At 39.7% G+C, this 20,868-nt stretch overlaps 1 protein-coding gene and 1 long non-coding RNA gene across 2 annotated transcripts; one reads left to right on the top strand and one right to left on the bottom strand.

Annotated features, from left to right (window-relative positions):
* Positions 1-677: 677 nt before the first annotated feature.
* On the bottom strand, positions 678-14,467 carry LOC114770371 (NACHT, LRR and PYD domains-containing protein 12-like). Its single transcript, XM_028964248.1, has 9 exons — positions 14,386-14,467; positions 14,001-14,168; positions 13,670-13,758; positions 11,455-13,288; positions 10,218-10,385; positions 8,027-8,200; positions 6,448-6,621; positions 1,666-1,839; positions 678-1,450 (listed from the first exon to the last, which is right to left on the bottom strand). The coding sequence occupies exons 2-9, from the start codon at positions 14,153-14,155 to the stop codon at positions 1,357-1,359; spliced, it is 2,862 nt and encodes a 953-aa protein (XP_028820081.1). The 5' UTR covers positions 14,156-14,168; positions 14,386-14,467; the 3' UTR covers positions 678-1,356.
* A 4,369-nt stretch (positions 14,468-18,836) lies between these two features.
* Positions 18,837-20,630, top strand: LOC114784601 (uncharacterized). The gene is made up of 2 exons (XR_003748886.1): positions 18,837-19,832; positions 20,018-20,630. It is a non-coding gene; the product is annotated as an uncharacterized LOC114784601 (long non-coding RNA).
* The last annotated feature ends 238 nt before the right edge of the window (positions 20,631-20,868 follow it).

Raw genomic sequence — 20,868 nt, 5'->3', positions numbered from 1 at the left:
GTCTAGACAGCCCATGTGTCCGGCTTCCATACTCCACAGCCACAGAGATCCCCATTGTAAGACGAGCCAAGGCACGGTGGCGCACACACAAGGCAAACCCCTCCTGTAGAGGAAGCTGCCAAGGGCTAATGAGCACGCATGCTAAGAAAGGGTCTTAACCACTCATGTGCAATAAACATTAAGTCATGTGACACAGATATTTTAGTCGTTCCCACCAACAGCCTATATATTTATGGCATTCCTAAAAAAATAACAACAGAAACTATTCCAGTTTCACAAATGCACAGCTGAACCTGTAAAGTATAGCAGATTTTTTTTCTAAATTTTATAAGCATATATTTGTTGCCCTATATACACCAACTTCCAGCAGCTAGCCTTTTACTGGGCCTTATTTGAATAAAATTGTCGGACGTCATTATATTATGGGGGAGGGTAATTAAGATGTGTTATGAACATGATACGCTTTGTCATGAAACTAGTTCTTTCTAAGTAAATCTATTTTAAAGGTGCTATTGACATGAAAGTTTCACCAAATGTTCGGACAACCCTTCCAATCCACACATGCAAAGAAATCAAACCATAGATGTCTATAAATTAAGTGCAGTTAAATGGAATGACAAAGGGAAAAATATAGGACACACTTAGTGAAATTAATTTAATACTTCATACTTGGTGATTACAGCTGGTGATTACAGCTCAATCCACAAGATGCCTTGTGGATTGAGAAACTAGACGCATGCATTGTTCAGGTGAGATTCTGGCTCATTCTTCCACACAAACAGCCTTGGGTCCCTTCTGTAAACAGTGTTTAGGCTCATTGTCTTGCTGAAACACCCTTGTTTCATCTTCAGCATCCTAGTAGGAGTAGTCTCTGTTCATTTTACCACTCATCCTTATCACCTTATCATTGGGATATATAGTTTGTGTGTTATCAGCGTGCCACATTACTTGGCCATAAAAATAAATCTATTTAAAGTGATCTTGTTTGACACATGTGGGTTATGGTAAAGTGAGGTTCTTTCCACCTCCAGATTATGGCCCCATGAGTGCTTGCTGGAACCTTCAGTAGTTTATAAATTCTCTGGTAACTAATTTCACTAGTGAGTAGAGTATTACTGTGACATTACACTAGCAAACATGCAGGTTACTAAGAACCAGTTTGAATTGAATGCTCATAAAGTTATGTGGATATATGTACAGACATTTAATTGAAGTAAACTGATGTAAAGATCTTTTTTATACTTTTAGTTTAGCCTATAATGTGCACATTGACATAATGTGCACAATTTCTCATCATGATTATATTAATTTAAAACGGCAGAACTACTTCTTTATCAACAATGCCACGGTCAGTGTTCAGTTGAGCTCAGTAGATGTATTTGGCAGGAAATTCCTCCATCCTCCATCCTGCTTCAGTTTCTTCATTTTGACCAAGTCACCTTGATTGGCTCTGAAGAGGACACACACACACACACACACACACACACTGCTATCACATCCAACATAAACAAAATTTCAAGCACCCGCACTTTGTGTGTGTTATTACTAAACTACTGAATGAGCTGCTGTATAATCTGTTGTTGTTTAAAGCTTCATGTGAGTCATTTATCATAATCTGTAGAGATGAGATCAACTGTAGATTTTACAGGAGAAGGTAAAACTCACTGCAGAGTCTCCAGATTACAATGTGGATCCTCCAATGCTGTAGACAGAAGTTCCACTCCTGAATCCTGCAGATTATTGTAACTCAGATCCAGGTGTCTTAGATGCGAGGACTTTGATCTGAGAGCTGAGGACAGAGCTGAACAGCTCACAGCTGAGAGGGAACAGTCCTGCAGCCTGGAAGAAGCATGATGATACATCAGATCATAAGGACAGCACAACAGAAGATGCAACAGAATCAAAGAGTAGCACTTCCAACATCAATCAAGGAATTACATTTTTTTTTAGAGAGTTAACAGGCTTGCCCCGCTTTTGTTTGTCTTTTTGTTTTCTAAAAAATAAACATGAAGTAGTTCTGCACCTTGGTCCTCCTGCGTCACCGTTTTCCCCAGTGGCATCGCAGAAGACAAGAATATATCTATCAGTCAAGCCGATATTGCCACGCTTCAAATGGAGAGTCGGGCAACACAGTCAGCGTTCAGCAGACAAATATGGCAGAGACAAGGGACACGGTAAGACAATTAACCAGACACGTTCGCAGGATGGCTGCAACTCCATCAGCAGCGGCTCCACCTCGACCCTAACAGCCCAAGGCAGGCCAGGTGGGAACTGTCTTTCGCTTGTTTCCACTTAAACATTTCCTGGTAGGGTAGGGTGGTAGTAGCCTAGTGGGTAACACACTCGCCTATGAACCAGAAGACCCAGGTTCAAACCCCACTTACTACCATTGTTTCCCTGAGCAAGACACTTAACCCTAAGTTGCTCCAGGGGGGGACTGTCCATGTAACTACTGATTGTAAGTCGCTCTGGATAAGGGCGTCTAATAAATGCCGTAAATGTAAATGTAAATTTCCTACTGTCCAGGATTCTAGAATGTGAAAGCCAATGCTTTGTCCAATATGCACATGCCTGAGGAGGTATTCCTGAAAACCCCTCAGCCCATTTTGCCCCTGAACTGGATCGTGGCTCCAATCCTTTGGAACCTGGATATAGACATCCATTTAGCAGCAAGAATGGAAGCAGCACTCCAGGGGTGACCTGACGTGCAGCTGCGGGGCCACAACTATCATTGTGGTAGTTGACCGGATTCCTAAAATGTGCTGTTTTCTTCCCATGCCTTCACCTCCTACCATTTTCCAGACTGCTAACCTGTTTATGGAGTCTGTACTCAGGTATTACAAGAAGATCCTGTTGAACCATGGACCCCAATTCACCTCGCAGGTGTGGAGGGCGATGTTTCAGAGGCTGGGAGTACAGATGAGATTTGCCTCAAGTTACCATCCAAGCAGAGTGAACCAACCAAAAGCTGGCATGGTTTCTGATGTCTATTGTCAAACCAACCCTGTGGACTGGGCTTGCCTCCTTCCCTGGGCAGAGTACAGAGTTTCGCTGAGGAATGTGCCAAAGGGACGACCACTATTCCAAAATGTCTGGGGTCACCAGCCACCATTGATCCCCTGGGATCTGACACCAACTGACATTCAGGTAGATGTGGTACCATCGAGCAGAGCATGTTTGGCCCATGTGTGGTTTACGGTAGCTACTGGACAACTGATGCAGCAAACTGACTACCGGAGACATGACGCTCCCAACTATCAGCCAAGGGACAGAGGGAGACCCACAGCCTCCATCTCTGCCTGCCCTACAGAAAGCTCTGCCCTCAATTCATGGGGCCCCACCAGATCCTCAGCTAGGTGCATCCAGTCACATACACTCTTGAACTCCCCGCACATTTGCACTCCTCTCCCACTTTCCATGTCTCCCTTCTTAGGCCAGTTGTTCTGGGTCCAATGGCGGTAGATATTCTGCTGGATGGTCCCAGGCTGAGCCAGGAGATTGAGGGCAGGGTGGTGTATCAGGTGCATCGCCTATTGGACTTCCGGCATAGGGATCGACTCCAGTACCTGATCAACCGAAGGGGTGCGGACGGGAAGAGCAAAGCTGGGTTTGGGCCGAGGACATCTTAGATGCATCACTAATACGGGACTACTACAGAACCCATCCACACCACCCACCCTGCTCCTCATCTATGGGGCCGGCCCCCTCGTCAGCTACTGGCTCAGTTGGGAGCTGTGCCTCAGCTGGGTGATACTTTGAGACCGGGTATCCCCCCACTTATGCCAGATCACCTGAGTAGTAGTGTAGAGATCATCACGTACCATGCCCACCTGACACACAGCACCTGCTGACTGCTAAGCTAGCTGTCCATTTACACCTTGATTTTCTTCAGTCAGCGTCTGGTCTTCGATGAGTGTTGACAGCTGTGTTCTACTTGTTCTATGGTTGTAAAGTATTCTTCTGTTGGCCAAAGCCTATGACGACTTTCCAGAGCCTCTTCCTTTAAAGCAGCAGAGAAGGTGGACTGAATGCTTGGGGCCGCCTTCGTTTCAGAAGCTTTGAGGAAAGCTGCCTGAGAGCCTGAGCCCGCCCGTGCCTTTGGCGCTGAAGACGGTGAAACCTAACAACGTCAAGGCTAGCAACGCAGGGATCTGCCCCCACCTTTGACTGTTTCTGGGCACACTGGTGTTGCACCCTTGGGGGGGTGGGGGGTTCTGTGACACCATGGTGCCTCTGGTACATCAGGTGGCGCATAGGGACTGATTGTGGGTCCTAATAACCTACAGGTGTCACATGTTTCAGTTGATTAGGGCGGTAGTAGCCTAGTGGGTAACACACTCGCCTATGAACCAGAAGACCCAGGTTCAAATCTTGCTTACTGCCATTGTGTCCCTGAGCAAGACACTTAACCCTAAGTTGCTCGAGGGGGACTGTCTCTGTAACTACTGATTTTAAATCGCTCTGGATAAGGTTGTCTGATAAATGCTGTAGCGTCTGCGTAGGATCACAGATGGTTGATCTTCAAAGAACCTTTTAACCTTTGACATTTACATACCAATTACAACCCTGGACCCTCACTCTGATCGTCCCGTCTTCCCCCACTGTCACAAATGTAGCGTCTGCGTAGGATCATAGATGGTTGATCTTCAAAGAACCTTTTAACCTTTGACATTTACATACAAATTACAACCTGGACCCTCAGCCTGATTGTCCCGTCTGCCCCCACTGTCACCAAGACGATGCGAAGCAGACGGGGTCTGCAAACTGCTCATCGGGGCTCCAAGCTTCAAAGCATTCCAAAGACCTCCTGTCTGGCCCCACCTTCGCAATACACAATCACGCACACACTTAAAACATATTGTCTGTATCTTGTGCTAGGAATATGTGATTATAAGTGGATCCCGTATATGCACGCGTTGTGTGTACGTTCCCTTGTATGAATTATACTAGTTACAACTTTCTATTGTGCATTAGGTAAACTCTAATTACCTATAATTAAGTGTATAAGTGTATCTCTACTTTCCTACCTCCTAAAGGTCCCTTTCTTGGTGTCAGAAGGAACTTCTCTTTACTACTGGAACAGTGATGCATACCATGTGATCACAAAATACATCATACAATTTCTATAAGGTAGAAATTGTAACTGCAACAAACTACAGTCTCTCTCTGGACCAGCCCTAAAAAAATTCCGGTCAGTTGTAAACCCAGACAAAGGGAACTTCCCCCGCCAAAATGTCACACTTGTGATTGGCTATTCAGGCCACATGATGGGCGTGCCAGAAAGCATTCAAAAAAGAGCGTCACACAGGCACGAATGCTCAGATTTTCTCTTCTTCCTTCCGAGACACCTCTTTCAACACTTTGACTCTTTTGGCAAAATTTACCTTCAAGAAGAATCTCCAACGCCAGACCTAAGGATCAAGGATCGTGACCCTACAGCATCAGGACTCTTTGCATGAAATAAGGACCAATGCAAGTAACTATGCACGCCTAAACCCCTTTTTAAGGTGAACATAAGAATTCTCTGACGATTCTCATTAGGCTGTGGTTAATTGATGTGTAATACTGCCATTCTCTTTTCATCACTTTCCTTTACCCTGTATGTATATGTTTGTCTAATTGTTGTATGTTAGCTATAGCCGTGTTTATTAAATTCTTTAAATTCACAATCGTTTGTTTCTGTGTGCTGCTCACATCTGGAGTCACTGAACGTTTGACCCTTTAAGTTTACATGCTAAATTACTGCTAGTACGCAGAGTGGGAAAGCTACCTTTCCTGACAAGAGGGGGGGATAATCATTCCCAGAATTGATAAATAATTATATTATCTGCTCCGTGGACGGACAGATCAAGTAATTGTAACATTAATTCTGCTACAGCTTATTCCCAAATCTAGTCTAAATGTTTATTATTAATTATAACCAGTTATAATTAATTATAGATATTTCCTCTTGAGCTAATTCGTTACAATGCCATAAATGTAAATGTAATTAGGACACAATTTATGTGGATATATGTACAGACATTTAATTGAAGTAAACTGATGTAAAGATCTTTTTTTTTATACTTTTAGTTTAGTCTATAATGTGCACATTGACATAATGTGCACAATTTCTCATCATGATTATATTAATTTAAAACGGTAGAACTACTTCTTTATTTACAATGCCATCATGCCGGGGGCATCAATGATATATGAACAGAGAAAACTTATAAGACCAAAAACATGTTTTATTTTACAACAAATAAACCAGTTCAATCACTAATTCAGTATCTCAAATAAGCCTAGTCACATGACTTGACCCAATATGTAGTCTACACTCCTTTAAATGATTAGAATATTGATTAGAATAATAAATGCTCAATTTAAAATTCATATTTTCTCCCCTTATTTTTTAAGTCACATACACATGTTTTGGAATCATAATAATTCTGTCCTGACACTCACCATAGTATCTCCAGCTTACAGTGTGGATCCTCTAGTGCTGTAGAGAGAAGCTCCACTCCTGAGTCCTGCAGATTATTCTTACTCAGATCCAGGTGTCTCAGACGTGAGGAGTTTGATCTGAGAGCTGAGGACAGAGCTGAGCAGCTCACAGCTGAGAGTTTACAATCACACAGCCTGGGCAAAAAACAATACATCAGATTATTATTGTCATATCACAATTGCCACAATTATTCACCTGACGTCTGAAGGGAAATACATATTTAGTTTAAAATGATAAAAGTTCTGCAAAAATTTACTTAGATACATTATTTTGTTATTAGGATGCTCCTCATGGATGTTAAATTTTTTTATGAAAATAAAGATCACAATCCTTTCAGCACTTGTCAAAATTAAAACCATGTTTTGATCATAATAAAACTGCTGAAAGGTTTATTCCCTCCAAAAAAAATCATCAAGGTGTGGCTTCCTCCACAAAGAACAAATATTGAAATCTTAATCTCTTTAAAAAACTGTAACATTGACCTCTGTAAAGAACACAGTAACAGACTGTCTTTATATTTGTATAACCCAAATCACATGCAGTATGTCTCTCAATAACAACTGCAGATGACATTCCTACAGCTTAGGCCAACTCTGGACACAAGGAACAACTCCATAGAAAGCATACATTGAGAAAAAAAGGAAGAAATCTTGGGATCGATTAATTCAGAGAGGGACGCCCTTCCAGGATAGCAAGAGTATGCAGCGGGCATTACTGCAGTGTTACTATTAACACTTGGTTAACAAGGGTCATGTGTATTAGAAGCCCATTATTTCTAAGATTGCCCATGCTGATGATGCTCACATGCCGATGATGCTCATCTGAACTTCATTTAATGTGACTGAGGTGCTGAAAGGCTCACATTTCTCTAAACTTCATTCTTGTGTGTACTACCAACAACTACAAAAAATGACATCCCCATTTTCTGAATGTTGCGGGTCTTGAGCTTTTTATGTCTCAACTACAGAATTTAAAAAAGGTATTTTATTTTAAAGGTATGTTTTATGTAGTGAAATAAAATTTAACATGAATTTTTAGCAGCTTTCTAGCTGACTGAATATTACATAATGGGCCTTAATGGCAAAATGAGAACAAGTTGTCAGACATTTAATTAAAATTGAAAAGATTTAAACACAATGACTGGATTAACAAGCTTTTCTAAAAAGTTGGTTCTGCTTTGCCATTATGGGGTACTGTTTGTAGATCTTTGAGGAGCAACTATGCTTAAATCAATTTTAGAAAAAGGCTGCAACGTTTCCTCTTGCTACCCATCAGCATGCACAATAGGTGAATTGCCCATAGGTGTGAGTGAATGAAAGTGAAATGATTGTCATTGTGATACACAGAAAGCACAGCACATGGTGCACACAACAGAACGTGTCCTCATCCTTGGTGAGCAGTGGGCAGCCACAATAGGTTAAGTGAGTGAGTATTTATGTAAATCCTGAGGATATCAGAGACCTTACACTTGAAAACAATGTATTTTCTAGTGCTTTAAAACAGGGTACACAAGTCCTGTATTCTGATATCAACACTCACCATAGAATCTCCAGTTTACAGTGTGGATCCGCCAGTGCTGTAGAGAGATATTTTATTCCCGAATCCTTCAGATTATTGTTATTGAGATTCAGGTCTCTCAGACACGAGGAGTTTGATCTGAGTGCTGAGGACAGAGCCGAACAGCTCACAGCTGAAAGTTTACAGCCACGCAGCCTGGGAGAAACATGATGATACAGCAGATTATTAGTCATTATTACATTTTTTAAAATAACTAATATTTTAAATAATATTTCTTGTTAGTTTCAGCTACAATTTGGTTAACTGTTTTACTCAGTAATGTTATTAGGATGTTATGGAAGGTGGGTTCTCCTAGTTATTTGTCATGCCAGGGACAAGGAATGTGGAATAATTGCAAAAAATATTTATTAAAAAAACCCACAAAGCAGAAAAACATGGGAGCCTATTAACAAACTAAAGTTTATACACTAGCAGACATACATATGGGTATGTGTATATTAAAAGCGAGAAGATATTGAGGGAATTTTGAAGCTAAAGAAGTGCACTAATTAGGAAATTACATGAGGGTAATCAGGGTTGACAAGACAGTGATATATTGCCACCTGTTGGGACACCTAAATGACACATAAATCTTCCATTCTGTCAAGTTCTGTCCAGACTACCTCCTTCAGCGCTAAGGGGGCTTTTTTTGCGTATGAATGAAATGATGTATGGCTGGATCTGTCTGAAATTGGTAGACCTGGGAACACATTGTGATCCAGTAAACATTTTTAAATTGCCATTGTCATTGATGCTTTTGTTTTTGAAGTTTTATTAGACTCAGTTTCAAAAATGCATCTCTGCCTAGTATAGCTGGAGATTTAAATTCTATAAATTAAAATTCTAAACGAAATGTCTTGTCTTTCCTTTCCCTTGTGGCAGAGATGGGGACTCGGGTCTGAGACTCAGACTTGAGTCACACTTAAATCGCACAGACAATGACTTATGAATTGACTTTAGACTTGCGCTCAACGACTTGAGACTTGACTTGGACTTGAATGTGACTTGCGAGTCATAACTCAAAGAAAATGTTATTATTTATGGAATAATTTATGTAACTGAATGGAAGGCACAGACAAAAGACCAAGAACCCACTCTTGCGAGAGCACATGAATGGCTACAGCAAGCCCAGAGAGGATAAAAGTACATTCCTACATCTCCTATTGGCCATAACTCAAATTACAAAAAACTACATTTCTTTAATTATTTCAGTTTTTTTACACGTGTTGCCCAGCGTTATGGGAAAACCACAGGTTGGTTGATTTTACCTCCCCGATAATGTCCAAGCCGTTTAGGTTTGTGGATTTAATTGCTTTCTATAAAACTGTATAGTGTATCCCTATAGATAATTATAATAATAATAATAATAATAATAATAATAATAATAATGGTTAAACAAAAGAAAAAAAGTCTAAAAATATTGCAGCAATGCGCTTAACATACAATAACAGCAGCTTTTTCCCCAATATATGACAATAGTATTAGCTTTATCATCCATGTTTTAGAAAGTATTAAGAAAGTAAAATAATTTATAATAATTATGTATAATAATAGATGATATAGTACAGTACATTTTACTTGGTGTATCTAAAAGCAATGCAGTATTGTCTGCAGAACATTCATTTTAGTCATTTGAGACTTCACTTGGACTCAAGCACAAAGACTTGACTTGGACTTGTAAAAAATTACTTATGAACTCTGTCTTGTGGCTCAAACTAGTAGACAGAGTAGGCTTGCAGTGATTTAGCTTTTTGTCCTAAGCCAGACATTCTTTTCCCGTGTTCATTTTTAATGTAAGCATATTATTTTTAATTTTCAGTGTTTCCTTGTGTTTTCCACAAATAAGATTTTGTGGAAAGTGTAATGACAAATTACTTTCTGATTGACCGTTTTGGACACTGCAGATAAAAGCTTTGTCAAGCGGCCCCTGTTCTATATTTTGCACTGTCAAACATGTTTGTTCAGAGCGTACCACTTGCAGCATGTGTGCTCCTTATCTAATAATTTTACATTGGCTTGCCTGTCTGGCTTCGTGCTAAGAATGCAGATGTTAACAGCTACATCTGCGTCCTCATGTAATTCCTGTGACTTTCTGTTACTGGATTTGCACTGCATATTTTCTACCGCTTTTGTAAGGGTAAAACAGTATCGCTGTTCTAAAATCAAAACTGACCACAGGGTCTCCAGTTTACAGTCTGGATCCTCAAGGGCTGTAGAGAGAAGTTCCACTCCTGAATCCTGCAGATTATTGTTACTCAGGTACAGGTCTCGCAAACGTGATGATCTGAGTGCTGAGGACAAAGCTGAACAGCTCACAGCTGAGAGGTTACAGTCAAACAGCCTGGGAGAAACATGATAAATATTATTCCAGACATTATTACACTCTTAATTTACATATAGATAAAAAAATGACTATATATAGATTATATATACTATATATAGACTATATAGAGATTTCATTCTTTTTTCACTACATATACAAGTAGTAGTTTACTTTATGCTGTTATTAGAATGCTGCTGTAAGTGTTTTCTCCTGCTGTTTAACATAAATGAGGACCACTTTTTATAATGAATCAATGTTTTGCCTAAGTCTGATCACAGGAATCTGCAATTTTTTAAACGAAACCGGGATTTATTTTCCAGAAAGAGCAACTGCAAGGATTGGCTCCAGGTGAGGTTGCCAGCTGTAGCCAATCCAGACAGCTGTTAAAAGCTTGTGACTCCGCCCCTCTGCAGCGACGGCATTTTAGTGAACTCTGAGATGAGCTTGGCCTTCTTTTGTGAACCTGTTTGTGTTTTGAGTTCTGGCAACTGCCACACGCCTGCGGGCTAGTTTATGCTAGTTTATTCCCCGTTTCTTTGTATTTATTAATAAGTCATTGTTTCCCTTATGTCCCGCCTCTGTCGACGTGACAGCAACTTTTAAAAATGGATTTGTTAAGTCTTAATGTTTAGTTCCTCTGTTCAGCAGCATATAAAAGTGAAATCAAAATAACACTGATATTATCATACATGTAAATCTTAAGCCATATTAACAGTGCATTATAAGTAAGGTTATTCTTTGTAATGTTCTGTAATGTAATTTCACATTAGCAGCTGATTTATTTCACATTTTCACAATTTATAAGCAGCAGCAATAAAAAAAAAAATGTGTGCGTTCATGACTTTGTGAAAGTAGAGGTTTTTGTTTTAATGAGTAAGAGAAAATCTGTGATCTGTCAAATCTCACTGCTAACTTTGCGTCACGTGTATGTTCCTGCATCGCATTTCCCTGCTGGATTGGAACGCGCCCATTCCAGTAGGAAAAACATAAAAGACATTTATAAGTATGGTTTATGTGTTTAACACATGATCCTTGATTTATTATGCTTTAAACTGTAAGACTGAAAGATCCTCAGTCAGGAACTCACCGAGCCTTTCTGCAGTTCCTCACTGCGATCATCAGTCTCTCACGACCACCATCATCTGTGTTATATTTCTTCAAGTCGAACTCATCCAGAACATCCTCGGATACCAGGATCATGTAGGCCAGTGCTGAGCAGTGGGCAGGTGTGAGTTTTTCATCTGATTTCACCAACACATCAATCTCCTCATGCAGTGAAGAGTCTTTCATCTCAAGCAGGCAGAGCAGAAGATTCATGCTTCTTTCAGAGGAGACGTTCTTTTTTCTTAACAACTTTGTCAAGACATTTTTGTGTGGTTTTTTCTCATTGTTTATTTTCATTCTGAGGTAAAGACTTGTTCTCTGGAGACACTCTGAGCTGCTCTCTGTTTGGGGCAGGAGACCTTGTAGAAGTTCCTGGTTGGACTCCAGTGAGATTCCCAGTAAAAAGCGAAGAAAAAGATCCAGATGTGCATTTTCACTCTGTAAGGATTTATCAACAGCAGCTTTCAACAGGTCATATAGAGAGACTCTCTTCTTCTGTTTTGTGAAAAAGGTCTCCAAAACCTCCATGTTGTTGCTCACATAGCAGTAAAACACCCAGAAAGCAGCAAGAAACTCCTGGATGCTCAGGTGCACAAAACAGTAGATCTTCTTCTGCTGAAACACAGATTCCTCCTTAAAGAGCTCAGTACACATTCCAGAGTAGACTGAGGCAGCAGTGACATCTAGTCCACACTCTCTCAGGTCTTCTTCATAAAACAAGAGGTTTCCCTTCTCCAGCTGACTGAAAGCCAGTTTAGCCAGTTTCAGAACGACCTCTTTATTTGACTGCAGTTGCTTCTGCCTGTCCATCTCACTCCTCTCATTGTACTTCTGGTTCTTCATGTTGGTTTGGATGATCAGGAAGTGGCAGAACATCTCAGTCAGAGTTCTGGGGATTTCTTTACTGTCGTCCTGGAGCAGCACTTCCTGAAGAACAGTGGTTGAGATCCAGCAAAAGACGGGGATGTGACACATGATGTAGAGGCTCCTTGATGTCTTCATGTGGGAGATTATTTTTTTGGCTTGAGTCTCATCTCTGATCCTCTTCCTGAAGAACTCCTCCTTCTGAGAGTCATTAAACCCTCGCACTTCTGTAACCTGACTGATGTGTTCAGCAGGAATCTGATTGGCTGCTGCAGGTCGTGATGTAATCCATATGAGAGCCGAGGGGAGGAGGTTCCCTTGAATGAGGTTTGTTATGACCACGCCCAGTGATGATGTCTGTGTGACTTCACACAGCTTCTTTTCCTGAATGTGGAAATTCAGCTGAATTCTGCTTTCATCCAGACCATCAAAAATGAAGATCATCTTACAGCCCTCATATTTCTGTGTGTCCTCCAGCTCCTGAAGCTCAGGGTGGAAGTCCAGCAGAAGCTGATGAAGACTGTACCCTTCATCTTTAACCAAGTTCATCTCCTTGAAAGGAAGCAGAACGATGAAATCTATGTCTTGGTTTGCTGCTCCTTCTGCCCAGTCCAGGATGAACTTGTGCACAGACACAGTTTTTCCTATTCCAGCAACACCCTTGGTCATCACAGTTCTGAGGTGTTTCTCTTGTCCAAGTGAAGCTTTAAAGATGTCATTATAGTTGATGGGCGTGTCTCCTCTTCTTCTCCTGTGCGCTGCTTCAATCTGCTGAACCTCATGTTCTGTATTCACTCCTTCACTCTCTCCCTCTCTGATGAAGAGCTCTGTGTAGATGCTCTTCAGGAGGGTCTGGTTCTCTGGATTTATGATGCCTTCACATATGTGCTCCACCTTCCTCTTCATACTGGATTTATGAGTCTCCAGGACTCTCTGTAGGACAACATCAGCTTCTGGTAATGAAGATCAACATCCACAGACATGAATAATCGAATTACTAAACGTGTGTGTTTATTAGTGTCTTTTACTGGTCCTTTATTTAACTTTAGGATTTTTTTCCCCTGTTTTGCCAGTATACTGTGCAAAGAACATTTCAATAATAATAAATAATAATTTTTATTATTGTTGTTTTGGATTTCTATGTCTTCCATGATATAAAAAAAATTGTGTTTAGTTGTTTGAACTTTTTTCCATTAATTTGACATGCACATGTGTTTCCAGGTAATAAAATGATGCACGAGCTTCACTTTTTGTTTCATTAATCTCACGTGTTATGACTGGAATTACAGCAGCACCAGTCGACATATTCAGATGAAAAGTAATACAAGTTGTACTTGAGTCTCTGCTCCTGTTGATGGTCAGGTCGTTGGTTATCAGGTTCTGGTGTCCTGATGGAGCTGTGTGTGTTCCAGTCCTCCACACACTGCAGACAAACAGGAGGAGAGAGAGAACGTTCAAAACCTCAGATTCACACTATAGACACGCCAGGAACCAGACAAATGGGCCACACTGGGCTTTTAACACCCATTTATATATATATATATATATTTATATTTCATATATTTTATTTACAGTTCAGAAATTATCATTATGAACTCCAGAGCAGGAAAAACTGATTTACTTCCTCATTCAGTTCATCACCAAACTCCACAATCTGTTCCTCACCTCTGATCACAGGGGGTTGAATCTCCACTGAAGTTAAGAGGATGATCTACGGACCAGTCACTCTTCATAGACACACAGCTGGACACTGGAGACTCTGGTCTGTGTGTTTGATGGGGACCAGTGTCCCCCTCCTCACCATCCCCACAAAGACTCATTTTACAGCCAGAGCTACAGATGATGGACAAAAACTATAAGTTTGAATAGAAATGTACTTTAACGTATACATGTATAGTTGGTTCTGTCTAGTACGAGTATAATGGTACTACAGGTAACATGTTTAGTAATGGAAGACTAATGGTAACTAAAAGTCCTGCACGTCTTTTATATTTCATCTCAGATGAAAACAAAACTTTAATCCCACATCAGGTCCAAAAAAATTACTCACCAATGCCGGCGGTTCGTTTCGTACACCCTGAAATTCCGACTTGTTACTTAAAGAACTGTGTCTAATAATAACAACACTTTCGGTTCTGAGAAGCATATGGAACGGGTTTTACCGGTTTAGCTGCAAATAACCTAACCTATGATAAACCGCAGTCACCTGCTTTGGCTCACACCATTAGCTAAAATACAGTGAATAGAAATGTGCTAAGAACACATTTATGAATATGTATATTTTGTCAGAGCAGCAAATGTAAAAGCCTTTAACTAAGGTGGGACATCTGAAATTTATTTATAAGAACAACTCATACATCTTGGTACCAAAAATGTATTTTTCATGTCTGAAATGTATGAAGGGTCCTGATTGTGAAGTGTTAAACCTCCACTGCAGTGCTAATCAAATCAAGTAAAGGATAAACATGGATTTGTTAAACATCAAACAGCTCCAAACCTGTTATTTTATCTGTAATTTTTTTGTGTTTCACATGGACCCTTTTTACACCTAATGTGTTGGCTTGGCTCTGAAATCTTGTTACTGGTTCACTAATGAAGCAGTAACATTTATATTCCACCAGAGGGCGGAATATAAGAGAAGACAACCCTAACGAAGCAGTAACATTAATAGTCCATCAGAGGGCAGAGAAGCAGTAACATTAATAATTTTGCCTACCGTCCCAATTGATGCACAGACGACGGCATCTCTCATCTCCTCCACACAGCACTCACCCACCTGGACACTCGCGAAAGAAAATTATGTAAAATTATGTTAAATTATGCTTTTCATTGACTATAGTTCAGCATTTAACACAGTAATCCCTTCCACATTCACCACCAAGCTGGAGCACCTCAGCTTGGACTCAGCTCATCTCTGTGTCAGTGGATCTCCAACTTCCTAACTAGGAGACCACAGGCGGTAAGGATGTGCGGACATGTCTCAGCCTCCATCACTCTCAGCACTGGAGCCCCCCAGGTCTGTGTTTTGAGCCCCCAGTTGTACTGTATGTACACCTACGACTGTGCAGCCACTACAAACTCCACCACCATCATCAAGTTTGCTGACGACACTGTCGTGGTGGGCCTGATCTCCAACAACGATGAGACGGTGTACCTGGAGGAGGTTGGAAATCTGGAGAATTGGTGCCAGAGGAACAATCTCCACCTGAAAGTCAGCAAGACAAAGGAGATAATAGTGGACTTTAGTGGAGAGACTGGACAGCTTCCTATACCTCGGTGTTCACATCACGCAGGACCTGTCATGGTCCTGTCACATCCATCACCATGGTGAAAAAGGCCCGGCAGCGTCTTTACCACCTCAGACGCCTGAGAGACTTCAGACTGCCCTCCAAGGTGCTCAGGAACGTCTACTCCTGCACCATAGAGAACATCCTGACGGGAAACATCTCGGCCTGGTTCGGGAACAGCACCATGCAGGACAAACGAGCCCTACAGAGGGTGGTTCTATCAGCATCATCTGTACCAAGCTGCATCCATCTACAGCAAGAGGTGCTGGACCCGGGCCAGGAAGATAGTGAAGGACCTCAGCCACCCCAACTTTATACTTTGACTTCACAAATTTTTCACACCTTCGCCCTACCTGTTACGCATATTTTATTACATAAAAGTGTAATATTTGGTATATTGGTTCATTGTATACTTGCAACATTTGCAATACTGTGGTCTGTAGCAGTCGCTAAAACTTTTCACTGCATATCATACCGTGTATGCCTATGTATGTGACAAATAAAATTAGAAATAGAATTTTTACATGAACATTAATAATAATATCCGGGTTTGTCTGCAGGTGTTTCATTGAAAGAAAAAAAAGACCAGGGGTCTCATTTATAAAACTTTGAGTCAAACTATTACTAAAAATTGTATGCAAAAAAAATTTTAAAGGTTTACGATTTATGTGCACACAGTGTACGGTCCAATGCGACCTGACTTCTCACACTACATGACCAATATGTACACACTGAACGCAGAAGAACCCACATCAGTAGTGATGCTGAACAAAGCGAAACACGCTGCTTTGGCCATTTGGTGCGCAATAAATTTGACAGCTCTAATAACTTGCACATTAATAGGATTCAACAGCTGTGATGCATAGAGTTAAGATAAGATAATTGATTTAAGATTTAACAATAATTATATGTTTTACTTATATAGTCACTATTATAAATATGTGACTAAAAAAGAAATGAAATATATGGTATATTACTCACTAGCACAAGGAATTATTATATATGTACTATTTCCACTCACGTTTTTGCTCAGCCTCTTTACCCATAGTCACTTTTTTTTTTTTCACCCCCAAAACGTTTGAACGCATGAGTCAGAGTTTGCATTTTTTTTTTATAGATATATGTAACGTATATGTAGGAAGAGGCGTACGCATCCCCTATGGTGTCCCCTATGGTGCGTACACAACAGTTATAAATGAAACCCCAGATCATCTCTCGCCTCTTTCCTACACTTGTAGTAAATAGTTGTAAATATGCACAATAGCTTATATGTTTGTCTTTTGACCAATCAAAAGCTCTGATGTAGACTGATTTAGAAGTGGGTTGAATGATTTTGTAAAGCACTGTGTATATACTTGCTTTTAGCAAATGTATTTGTTTCATAAGCATGAATATAACTGTAAATGAACAAGCAACACTTAAGAACATATCAACTCCAATAATTAGAACAGGAGAAGAATATTCAGGCACAACAACCAGAGTGCTTGGGGTTACAAACCTGTGGTAGTTAATTGAGATTTCTCAGGTAAAACTACATTATTCATTTACTTCCTTATTTCTTAATTTATTACTTGACAAATTACATTCTATTTAGTTGACAGAGATCAGTAGATATAGTGTCAGTCTTCCTGGAGCAACAATGGTAATAACCTACAACTTTGTGTTTCTCTTGTGGTTCTCACTTGACTGCTACCAAGCAACATGGTGAATTGAAGTGATTGTCACATGTGCAGCATGTGCTACACAGCAGCACAGCACACGGTGCACACAATGAAGTTTGTCTTCTGCATTTAACCCATCACCCTGAATGAGCAGTGGGCAGCCATGACAGGCGCCCGGGGAGCAGTGTGTGGGGACGGTGCTTTTGCTCAGTGGCCCCTCAGTGGCACCAGTGGATCAGGATTCGAACTGGCAACCTTCTGATTACGGGGCCGTTTCCTTAACTGCTAGGCCACCACTGTCAAGTCAAGTAAGTTTTTTTGTCATTTCAGCTACATGCAGGTTAGACAACACATAGTGAAAGGAAACAACATTTAATCAAAACCAAGAATAACATATAACATTTAAACAGTTACGGATTGACAAAGTGCATGTATGGGACACAGAAAGCGCAAGAATAAAATTACAAACAAAACACATCAACAAAGAAGACAAATAGTTCTAAACCAGTGAAATAAATGCAATAAAAGGTAAGGTGCCAGAAAAAATATTTACTGTGCACAATGGAACAGTGTAATATTAGAATGTAAACATAGACAAAGCTCATATTACATGCCTGTCCCAAGCACATTTCACAAAGTTTGATTTGAAAAAACATGATATAATTCATTTTCATTTTTTTTAATCATATTTTATTGAAGCCACCCTTCACTAAAACATTTTGTCATATGGATATAATTTGGTGTGACGCCATATTCCTTTTTTTTAAAGAAGAATAAGAACAGCACCTCATAAGGCCACTGAACATTCCAAGGTGAGTTATGTCTTTTTGTGATAAAGTTTATCCGGCACTCCTGCTTCAGTTCCCTTTTGCACAGCTATCCAAATTAAATAACTTTTCAGTCTATATTACTGTGAAAGAAATACTGTATACGAAACCTCATGTGGAGTGACACATCATCATAAGGGGTGACAGGGTTTTCTTGTCACACCATATGACTATTTTGTTAGACTATATGATATGAACTTTCTTTGGATACATAAATAATGCTCTTAGATACATATTTCACAGCCAATAGTTAGAATATATTTTTGAATATTTTGTCTTTTTAACACATTTTGATAGTATATTATCTTATCTATACACCAACTTAATTTGGTGAATTTCTTCTTCCATACTATACAATATTCAAGATCCATCCATTTTGTCATTCAAAACTACACCTGTTTCACACTACAAACCCCCAAAATAAAAAAAGGACTCTTCCGCCACCCCAAACCACCAATCAGGTGCTTGGATTACCAAACGGCTCCTCATGACAACCAAAATAGTAACTGTTTCATTAAAAAAAAACATGAACACATGGAAACAAGCAAAAATACAAATATAAAAAAAACTATTATTTACACAGATATTTAGTAAAATAAAAAACAAAAAAATTAATCAGGAGAAGAATTCGTTCAGTGTTGAAATATATCTGTCATGACATCAGTTCCGGTTTTGATTCAACTGTCATGACAAAACTGTGTCAGCAGAGGGACCAACTAAAATTTGGCGGTTGAGTGAAAAGTGGACTGAAGATGCTAGTTGGACGAAATCGATGGTTTAATTACAGAACCGCCGACATGTTCAGACACGACTGATCGCCATGACAACTATAAACAGAACGCCGACTCCTGATTAAAAACTCTACTGGAGACTTTCAGTTGCTCGCCAACTACCTGACTTGACTGCTTGCGGCTGCTCGCTTTCAAGATCCAAAAACCTTTGGAGACATTTCACTGCATATTGCTATTTATTATTGTTAATTGCTTGCTTTATTGCCCCCTTTTGCAGGGTTTTAACTTGGCTTTTTCTTGCAGGATTCTGTTAGTTATTATATTATTATTGTTGTTCTTGTGTAATTAACACTTTTAGTTTTCAGCACCATGAGCGAATTCGGACTCCACCAGGCTGAAGAGCCCTGGAGGCCGAGAAGGATGATGGCGACGCGCGGCCTCGTGAGTGGAACGCGGCGGCTGCTGCTCCACCTTCGCACAGCGCTGAACAAGATGACCGAGCGCAACTTCCACCAGCAGGAAATTCAGTGGAAATAAGGAAGCTATTTTGTTTTTGTCTATCAGCTCCGCTTAATCAGATCTTTAGTAATTTTTCAACTGTATAGGTAGTATGTGGAACAGTGAATTAAAGTTGCAGGTCTCAGTACACGAACATATTAATTAATGGAAATGAAGACCAAGCATGATCCTTTGAGGTTTGTGTTCATTTTGCTGTTAAAGGGTAACTCTACATGCAAAATCCACGTTTTATTTTATAATGTTCATTAGGTATAAGTAATTATAATGTTTAGACAGGTAGTGGCTGTTAGTAGGTGTTAGTATGTGATCACATTATTTCAGTTGAATAGGACATAATATCAGCAGCAGCAGGCAGGAAAACTGACTTTCTGTTTCTTTTTCATCAGTCAAGATTTTCCATTACGGCATGATTCAATACTGAGCTGAATTTCTGTGAACTTCTGCTTCGGTGAAAGTGTTCCTTGTTTTTTGAGTAAGTTATACCAAATATGTAGCACTGATAGAGACTCTGGGATATTTTTGAGGTGCTATATAAGATATAGCATGCTGGGAGTGTTTGTGAGTGTATTGTCGAATGTCGGATGAGAAAATTAGTATGTTCTGACATTAACGAACACCATGTTTGTCATATACAACAAATTTTTCTTTGTCTCACAGATTTTCAATAGTTGGACCAAACATGACGAAGGGTACGGCGTTGACAATTGGCATCATTGCAACAAAGACCACAGCTTCAGTGTTGCTTTTGTGAACTAACATGTATTTATTTTATTTTATGTATATTTATTATCGTATTGAAATGTATTTATTTATACCAGTTACAACTGGAAATGCTGTTCTAGCTTGTATGAAATGTTTGCTTTGGTTTTGTTGATCATTCCTGTATTATATTATATTATATTATATTAAGGATTAATGTCTTAATTGGTGTGACCTTACATGTGCCCTGCTGACTCTGTACAACTGCTGTATAAATTAAAATATGCATGGCACACATGGCTTTTAAAGGGTGGTAGTTTAAGGCCATCCCTCATAGAAATATGTTCATTTGTACATTAAATAGACATTTTTTTATTTTTTTGTACTTTTGTTTATACTTTACTTTTGTTCTATCTGCGTAGCCACCAAAATATATTTTTTAATCCTTGTGCATTTACATGTCACTCACTAATAAGCAGTAACGTACAGTTAAATAAATGGCTTTCATGATAAATGTGAAAAGTATACAGTTTATGATTATTGTATATTAAAAGTATTTCAAAAACATTTACCATGTCTTTTTCTTGTTATTTTCTGACCTTGAAAAGAAAATATACATACTCATATATGATCCATTTAGTTACCAAATCTCCTAGGGTGCTGCCTTTGGAATGCTGGGAGGAAACTGTGGAATCTGTAGAAAACCTGCACCAATACGGGGAGAGCATTTAAACTCTACGTAACTGTATAGTTGTAATGCAACTCAATGCAACTGAATAATGAACATTATTTTTACATCCTTACAAAAT

Source organism: Denticeps clupeoides, chromosome 2 (genome assembly GCF_900700375.1).
Source record: "Denticeps clupeoides chromosome 2, fDenClu1.1, whole genome shotgun sequence".
Lineage (NCBI taxonomy): Eukaryota > Metazoa > Chordata > Actinopteri > Clupeiformes > Denticipitidae > Denticeps > Denticeps clupeoides.
The sequence above is the reverse complement of the archived record's forward strand: the minus strand, read 5'-3'. Positions and strand labels throughout refer to the sequence as shown.

What these genes read in the sequence shown, in the direction of transcription:
- LOC114770371 (XM_028964248.1), bottom strand. Translation starts at nt 14,155, where the DNA reads ATGAGTCTTTGTGGGGATGGTGAGGAGGGGGACACTGGTCCCCATCAA. An exon ending in TCAACCCCCTGTGATCAGAG is followed by an intron (nt 13,759 to 14,000) that starts GTGAGGAACAGA and finishes GTTTGTCTGCAG; the next exon opens with TGTGTGGAGGACTGGAACAC. An exon ending in TGTAAACTGGAGACCCTGTG is followed by an intron (nt 8,201 to 10,217) that starts GTCAGTTTTGAT and finishes TGTTTCTCCCAG; the next exon opens with GCTGCGTGGCTGTAAACTTT.